Source organism: Sinocyclocheilus grahami, unplaced genomic scaffold (assembly GCF_001515645.1).
Source record: "Sinocyclocheilus grahami isolate Dianchi unplaced genomic scaffold, SAMN03320097.WGS_v1.1 scaffold1088.1, whole genome shotgun sequence".
NCBI classification, from domain to species: Eukaryota; Metazoa; Chordata; class Actinopteri; order Cypriniformes; family Cyprinidae; genus Sinocyclocheilus; species Sinocyclocheilus grahami.
In genome coordinates, this window is record NW_015506267.1 from 68,891 (window position 1) to 77,804 (window position 8,914).

Below are 8,914 nucleotides of genomic sequence, written 5' to 3' on the forward strand. Positions count from 1 at the left end.
GATTCAGACCCCGAGAATATTGAACGAGGATCGCGCAGAACCTTTGCATGCACGGATATTGCAAGACATATTAGAGTGGTAATGTTATTGTTGGTGTTTTTTTTTTTTTTGCTAAATCACATTTTAGATAGGATGTCAACAACCGCTTAAAAATAACTGCATTTACTATGTACAGATAAGTGCATATGTATTATTTTTTATTGTTATTTAATTCTAACATTATAAATGAATTGCAGTGAAACTGTTATACAGTTGAATTTATTTATACCATAGTCCAGTGTTTCCCAGGCGGCATATATATGCAAACTCATTCTCTGCAGCAGGAGGCGCGGTTGGAGTGGTAGAGATCAAGGTTTCCCTGGTCAGTGTTGCCAACTTAGCAATTTTGTTGCTATATTTAGCTATTTTTTTAATTTATTTGGCAACTTTTAGCAACTTTTGATAAGTGACTCAAACGATAAAAAGGCAGACATTTACCATCTAAATTACACAAGAGAAAACCAAAGATGCCTAGTATAACACACATCACGTGAATTAAGTTTGTTAATAATAATAATAATAAATAATTTAGTAATGAATAATTGTTCATTTATGATACATTTTGTTAGTAGCTTGTACTTGCAATTGTTGATCAGGTAGTAAGAAAAATTTATAGAAAAATGGAAAAGGTTCTAGTAATTTTCCAGAATTCACATTATCCATTATCTGTTGTAACCCTGTAACCCGAAAACACAAAAATACAATGTGTAATTAAAAATGCAGGTAAAAAATATAAAAAAAAAACTGTGGAAAAATCAATATGGAAAATTCCTTCATAATAACATCGTAGATTGTGCCCTTTACAGACTTTTATTAGAGTGTAGCATACTAACTAACTACTAATACACTGCGTAAAATATAATTGATCAGAATGTGTAGTTTTACTAGTTTACTGATCAAGAAGATCAGGCCCTTTCTTTCGGAACATGCTTCACAACTCCTTGTTCAAGCTCTTGTTCTGTCCAGGCTGGACTATTGCAATGCTCTCTTGGCAGGTCTTCCAGCCAGTTCTATCAAACCTCTACAATTAATCCAGAACGCGGCAGCAAGATTAATTTTTAACGAGCCGAAAAAAATGCATGTCACACCTCTGTTTATCAGTTTGCACTGGCTACCAGTAGCTGCTCGCATAAAATACAAGGCATTAATGTTTGCCTACAAAACCACCACTGGCTCTGCACCCCTTTACCTAAATTCATTACTTCAGACTTATGTGCCCTCTAGAAGCTTGCGTTCTGCAAGTGAACGGTGCTTTACTGTGCCATCCCAAAGAGGCACAAAATCACTTTCTCTGACTTTTAAATTAAATGTTCCCTCCTGGTGGAATGAGCTGCCCAACTCAGTCCAAGCAGCTGAGACCTTAACCATCTTCAAGAATCGGCTAAAAACACATCTCTTCCATCTTTATTTGACACTCTAACTCTAGCACTCTCTATTCTAATTCTATTCTTTGTAAAAAAAAAAAACTTGCCCCTTTTAGACTTGCACTATTTATTTCCTAACTGCTTGTTTTCTTAAAAAAAAAACTAATACTTGCTTCTCTAATCTTTTTGCATTCTATCTATTTGTTTTCTTTTTATTTATTCTACAATTATAATTCTGACTTCTGATTAACAAAAGCAAAAAAGGCCTCTAACACTAGCTTGCTCTATTCTATCTGTTTTCTTTCCATGCTGCTTCCCTTGAGAGGAAAAACAAACAAAGAAAGATCGGAGGAATAAACACCCTCTGGGTTGAATTGTACGGTTTAATGTGGGAACTCGTGTGAATCGAGGCTATCACAACAACTTGAGTTAAACTTCAGTCACTTCTCTCTGTTTTCACTGCAGAAATTGTATTCTGTCACAGCTTGTGCAAACTAATACGTCTGGCATTGTGCTGCATGTCATATGATTATACAAGACCGGAGCCGAGGATAAAGGTCAAATTCTTACTCCGTTCAATCCTATTGAGTTCACAATAGCCCAGAATGAACTTGACGCGTATGACCGCGATGAAGGGCAAACATAGTCTTTTTGATCATTCCGGCAAATGCATAGTCAATTACTAGATGTTTCCTTCTAGATTTAATTTCTGTTGTTCCAGATCATCTGAGGACAAGATTCCAGCAGAAGAGAGAACAAAAATAACCAGTGCCATCAGACCGAAGCCATTCAAATGTTCAAGGCCAAAGGTGTGTCAGTGTTCATGTTCAGGTAACAACGAGGGCCTAAACGTAGCGCTGGCACAGTGATCTTACATTACTAATACACGGTGTAAAGACAAACCTTACTTCTACATGTTTCTCCAAACCCCTATGATGTTTTTCCAAGGAACAATGACTTAAATTTCCATATATCCTCAGAGCAGGGTTAATATAGTTATAGGAATAATTCACCCAAAATGAAACTTTGCTGTAAATGTATTCACCTCCAGGCCATCAAGATGAGTTTGTTTCTTCATCAGATTTGGAGAAATGTAGCATTGCATCACTTGCTCACCAATGGATCCTCTGCAGTGAATGGGTGCCGTCAGAATGAGCATCCAAACAGCTGATAAAAACATCACAATAATCCACAAGTAATCCACACCACTCCAGTCCATCAGTTAATGCAGTGGTTCCCAACCCTGGTCCTGGAGGCACCCCAACACTATACATTTTGCATGTCTCCTTTCTCTGACACACCAGTTTCAGGTCTTGGAGTCTCTACTAATGAGCTGATGATCTGAATCAGGTGTGTTTGATTAAGGAGACATGCAAAACGTGCAGTGTTGGGGTGCCTCCAGGACCAGGGTTGGGAACCACTGAGTTAATGACTTGTGAAGTGAAAAGCTGCATGTTTGTAAGAAACAAATCCATCATTAAGACGTTTTTAACTTTAAACAGTTTCTTCAGGCATAAATACGAGTCCTCTACACATAATCTTGCTTTCTCCGGTGAAAAAAAGTCATCTAGTCTGAATCAGGAGAGAAATCTGCACAGATCAAGCACCGTTTACAAGCCAAAACAGTCCAAAACAAAACAGGAGATGGACTTTTTCACTGGAGGATGCTTTTTCAGGGATTATGGATTTCGGCCAGAAGCAACAGTTTAAAGTTAACGCCTTAATGGTGGTTTTGTTTCTTACAAACACGCAGCTTTTCACTTTATAAGACGTTAACTGATGAACTGGAGTGGTGTGGATTACTTGTGAATTATTGTGATGTTTTTATCAGCTGTTTGGTCTCTCATTCTGACGGCACCCATCCACTGCAGAGCATCCATTGGTGAGTGATATAATACTACATTTCTCCAAATGAAGAAACAAACTCCTCTAGAGAAAACATGGATATTTTATGGACATGGTACGGTTTAATGTGGGAACTCGTGTGAATCGAGGCTATCACAACAACTTGAGTTAAACTTCAGTCACTTCTCTCTGTTTTCACTGCAGAAATTGTATTCTGTCACAGCTTGTGCAAACTAATACGTCTGGCATTGTGCTGCATGTCATATGATTATACAAGACCGGAGCCGAGGATAAAGGTCAAATTCTTACTCCGTTCAATCCTATTGAGTTCACAATAGCCCAGAATGAACTTGACGCGTATGACCGCGATGAAGGGCAAACATAGTCTTTTTGATCATTCCGGCAAATGCATAGTCAATTACTAGATGTTTCCTTCTAGATTTAATTTCTGTTGTTCCAGATCATCTGAGGACAAGATTCCAGCAGAAGAGAGAACAAAAATAACCAGTGCCATCAGACCGAAGCCATTCAAATGTTCAAGGCCAAAGGTGTGTCAGTGTTCATGTTCAGGTAACAACGAGGGCCTAAACGTAGCGCTGGCACAGTGATCTTACATTACTAATACACGGTGTAAAGACAAACCTTACTTCTACATGTTTCTCCAAACCCCTATGACAAGGAACAATGGAACAATGACTTAAATTTCCATATATCCTCAGAGCAGGGTTAATATAGTTATAGGAATAATTCACCCAATTTGCTGTAATGCTGTAAATGTATTCACCTCCAGGCCATCAAGATGAGTTTGTTTCTTCATCAGATTTGGAGAAATGTAGCATTGCATCACTTGCTCACCAATGGATCCTCTGCAGTGAATGGGTGCCGTCAGAATGAGCATCCAAACAGCTGATAAAAACATCACAATAATCCACAAGTAATCCACACCACTCCAGTCCATCAGTTAATGCAGTGGTTCCCAACCCTGGTCCTGGAGGCACCCCAACACTATACATTTTGCATGTCTCCTTTCTCTGACACACCAGTTTCAGGTCTTGGAGTCTCTACTAATGAGCTGATGATCTGAATCAGGTGTGTTTGATTAAGGAGACATGCAAAACGTGCAGTGTTGGGGTGCCTCCAGGACCAGGGTTGGGAACCACTGAGTTAATGACTTGTGAAGTGAAAAGCTGCATGTTTGTAAGAAACAAATCCATCATTAAGACGTTTTTAACTTTAAACAGTTTCTTCAGGCATAAATACGAGTCCTCTACACATAATCTTGCTTTCTCCGGTGAAAAAAAGTCATCTAGTCTGAATCAGGAGAGAAATCTGCACAGATCAAGCACCGTTTACAAGCCAAAACAGTCCAAAACAAAACAGGAGATGGACTTTTTCACTGGAGGATGCTTTTTCAGGGATTATGGATTTCGGCCAGAAGCAACAGTTTAAAGTTAACGCCTTAATGGTGGTTTTGTTTCTTACAAACACGCAGCTTTTCACTTTATAAGACGTTAACTGATGAACTGGAGTGGTGTGGATTACTTGTGAATTATTGTGATGTTTTTATCAGCTGTTTGGTCTCTCATTCTGACGGCACCCATCCACTGCAGAGCATCCATTGGTGAGTGATATAATACTACATTTCTCCAAATGAAGAAACAAACTCCTCTAGAGAAAACATGGATATTTTATGGACATGCAATATTAGACATGAATTACCATATGCCCTCAAATCTTACCAGCATGACCACACACCAGTTGAGGATTCCTCTGTAGTTGCTGTAGCCGCTACTGGAGCTGAGCAGCGACTCCTGCAGCTTATGGCAGCTGAAGAGACAGACAAAATGAGTCACGCAGTAGTTGATGACTGGTTTTCTACCAATAACAACTGCATATGCATATCTGGTCTAATTTAACAGCTATTGAAGGCCTCAGACTTCAGACCAAAAAAGTATTGGACACTTACAGTATGGCATGTCTCAATGTCATTGCAAGGAATAACATATCAACCAAGTGTCATCTATTTCAAATAAAGCAGTTCTGAGAAAAGATCCTGCAGCATTTGAGTGCATTTATACTTGATATGTTGCTATCTGATGCAATGACATTCAGACATTGTAGCATCCCAGACACTCTATAAGTTTATATGACACCAATCGAGGACACGCAAATGTTGAAATCGGTGACGAAATACCATAGAGTTTGAGCAGTTTCACTCAGTATACACAGGAAGAAAGCTCTTAATGTGTGTGAGTGTATGAGGCGTGGTTGATAAAGGTTATTAAAGATTGGGGTCATGATGATCTTATCATTATTATCAATGATTTCAGTTGACAACAGCTCATTATCAGGAGTGGCTCGATCTTGACACCTTTACCGGAAAAGCTTTTTTCTTCTATGGACAATCTACACCAGTGTTGCTATTGCTAACTAAAACTATTTTAATAGCTACTTGAATATTATTAAATATTATAAATTTAATATTAATATTAAATACAAATCTTAAAGTTATACATTTTGAAATGTTGACTTGGCAACTAAATTAAATCAAATAAGCTTGAGTTAAAGTACAACAATTATTCAACTTAAAAATAAATAAAAAAATTAATTCATAAATTAAAAAATATTAACATTAAGTGAAAAACGTAAAGTAAAAAAAATGTGAAATGTTGACTTGGCAACTAAATGAAATCAATTAAGATTAAATGCACAATATGCAATTTTCGCTGCTAGAGGGTGCATATTCAAAATAAACAAATAGACAAAGGCATAGTTGAGTGTGGAATCATGGGAGTTGTGGTCTTCATCCCCACAGCCGATGCAATCCGACGAGACTCGGGCAGAAATCATGTTCATGGATGAGTTAATGATTTATTAAAGGCACAATATGTAAGATTTTTTTATTAAAATATCCAAAAACCAATAGAACAGTGTGATATATTTTGCTGACTTGTGTACTTACATTTTCCCAAATGTTTCGAAGAATGTTTAAATCCAGAGAAATAAGCAATTTTAACTAGTGACACGGCTTCCGCTGCTTCCGGTCGTGCGTATGTGGGGTAAAGCAGCGGAGCTTTTATTATGCCACAGTCGACCGCTTCCGCTCCTTCCGGTCGTGCGTATGTGGGGTAAAGCAGCGGAGCTTTTATTATGCCACAGTCGACCGCTTCCGCTCCTTCCGGTCGTGCGTATGTGGGGTAAAGCAGCGGAGCTTTTATTATGCCACAGTCGACCGCTTCCGCTCCTTCCGGTCGTGCGTATGTGGGGTAAAGCAGCGCTGTTTTATTAATAAATAATCAATTTCTGTCAAATCGATTAATCACATCCAAAATAATGGAATTATATGAACATATATTTCAAATAAAATATGAACATTAGATGAAAAACTTAAACCTAAAAAAAAAACTTGAAAAACACTTAAAAATTATTATTTTTTTGCCTGGGAAACGAACTGAAATAAATTCTAACTGAATACTAAAATAACTGAAACTAAAGCTGAAACATAAAAACACTAAATAGAAATATGTATAAAATATATTCATTTTCCCATAACAAAATGGCTAAATCTTAAACTAAAATGAAATTCAAAGCTAATTCAAAATTAGATAAAAAATACTGTAATATGTGCATAGTATATGTTACAGAATATTATTACGAATAGTAGTATAGCATTATGAAATGACCAGGGTACATGTCTAATAAACAGTGCTGCTATTGTTGACTCAGACTATTAAAAAATAGTTTTCTGTAACTGAAATAATGCTGAAATAAAAGAAAATCTGAACAATGTACAAATGAGTTGCCTTGGCAATGAAATTCACACTATGTTTTAAAATGACTAAAACTGAAAAAAAGTAAACATAAATAGAAATATTTATAATAAAATATAACATTGCACATAACAAAATTATGAAAACTGGAAATGTTAACATAATATTATATAAATAATACTCAAATAAAATGCCATAGGCCCTGTACATGTGTATATGTTACAGTATACCAGCATCTTTTTCGATAGCGAGAGAGACATGCTGCACACATCAAGTCAAAAACATATTTCCATAACATAATTTACCCGAAGGCGTCATCGCCAGCATCGCTGTGATTCTTGTGTTTATTCGCTGGTGTTTCGTGCCTCTGCTCTTTCTCCTTCACCTGCCCGCTGAGCGTCTCTGCTGCGCCGCCGCGCTTCGCTTGCGCTCCCGCCGCGTCTCCGGCGATCGTGGTTCTCCGCTTGTGCTTCGCCGAGCCCCTCTCGCTTCTGTCGCCCATGTTCGCGATTACAATGAAGCAAACAGACGCATCGTTTCTGTCATGTTCTTCCCGTTTCGTCGATCTTTGGTATCATCAGCGCGTTGAATCGAGTAGGACGCGGCCGCATCAAGCCGTCCGCGCTGCGTAAAACGTTGCGCAATGAGCGCGGTGACACCCAGATGCACCATGGCACACTTTCCTCAATCATAAAGCCACTGATTAAAATCATCTACATGATTTGCCAACAGAATTAAAACATAAGTATGTCATAAAATACATTTGCACTCATGCAATGATTAGTTTTTATATAAAGAACTTTCGTTGGTGATACAATTATAGACATAATTCACAAATAACAGATTACCAGTGTTGGGGTAATGCATTACAAGTAACGCGAGGTACGTAATCAGATTACTTTTTTCAAGTAACTAGTAAAGTAACGCATTACTTTTTGATTTACAAGAGAATATCTGAAGTTACTTTTTCAAATAAGTAACGCAAGTTACTTTTTTCCCCCCAATGTATTGATTGACAGCTCTGCTGTCCCCATGTTGAGAGAAATCAGAAGATGTTACTGTAGTTCTAAAATAAATATGAATATGCATTAATTAATCTAAAAAACAACAACACAGGTTCAGTATTCCTCAAAATATCCTTTATGTCAAATATCCTTTATGTATTTAATCCCATTCTATTAACCAATGTCTTTGCTTCTGACTAAAGTTTGGGTGACGAGCACTCACGCGACGCCGATCTGAGGGGAAGCGTAAATGTCACTTTCCTTTCGTTTTTACTGTCAGTTTTAAATTAAAACGATATTATAATCATCGTTAAAGCATGTATTTTGTCTCCTCGTGACTGTGAGTCGCGATAAGAGATGAAAAAAGCGAGAAAGCGACTGCCGGCGACATGGAGACATGAAGGTACCGGTTATAAATCCACTGAATGTATGAGGGAGATTCATTATTATGTGACTGACTGTGTTAGAAGTCCGTTATGATGTCGCTAAGTGTGTGTTAGGTCCATAAGAAAACCATTTAATGTGTATATGAGAGATTTATTATGCCACTGAATGTGAGGGCAGATCCATTATGTAGACACTGAATAAGTGAAAAATGTATAATAATGTCTAGTTCATTGATTAACACTTTCATTCGTTGTGAAAGCGAAACTACTTTGTTTGGTCTTCCAAAAGAGGACGATATCCGCTTCGTCGTCCCTGGAGCTGATCCGTGCTGGTCGCTGAAGAAACACATCAACTTTCACCGTGGACGAAGCGGAGTTCAGCCCGGGGTCGTCACATGTGGTTGCCGCTCATTCGTCGGATCCGCTGGGCGCGCCGTTCTCGACCCCGCCGCCTCAGCTCACTCTAGCCCGGCCTCAGCGCATGCTAAGCCGGGGCTTCCCCTCAC

At 38.2% G+C, this 8,914-nt stretch overlaps 2 protein-coding genes across 4 annotated transcripts in view; one reads left to right on the forward strand and one right to left on the reverse strand.

Moving 5' to 3' along the window:
- The window catches only part of LOC107566613 (diacylglycerol O-acyltransferase 1-like), a 16,339-nt gene extending 8,650 nt beyond the window's left edge, over window positions 1-7,689 (reverse strand). Inside the window, exons 1-2 of the mRNA XM_016252105.1 lie at window positions 7,324-7,689; window positions 4,988-5,075 (exon numbers count right to left, since the gene is read on the reverse strand). Of these exons, the coding sequence (XP_016107591.1) occupies window positions 4,988-5,075; window positions 7,324-7,520 (285 nt within the window). The 5' untranslated portion in view covers window positions 7,521-7,689. The remainder of the gene's footprint in view (window positions 1-4,987; window positions 5,076-7,323) is intronic.
- A 537-nt stretch (window positions 7,690-8,226) lies between these two features.
- Window positions 8,227-8,914, forward strand: part of LOC107566628 (TBC1 domain family member 20-like) — a 34,122-nt gene continuing 33,434 nt past the window's right edge. For 2 of the 3 annotated variants that reach the window (XM_016252116.1, XM_016252117.1), the window contains exon 1: window positions 8,227-8,425. In XM_016252116.1, the coding sequence (XP_016107602.1) occupies window positions 8,380-8,425 (46 nt within the window). In that variant the 5' untranslated portion in view covers window positions 8,227-8,379. The remainder of the gene's footprint in view (window positions 8,426-8,914) is intronic. The other variant, XM_016252118.1, reaches the window with a different exon arrangement.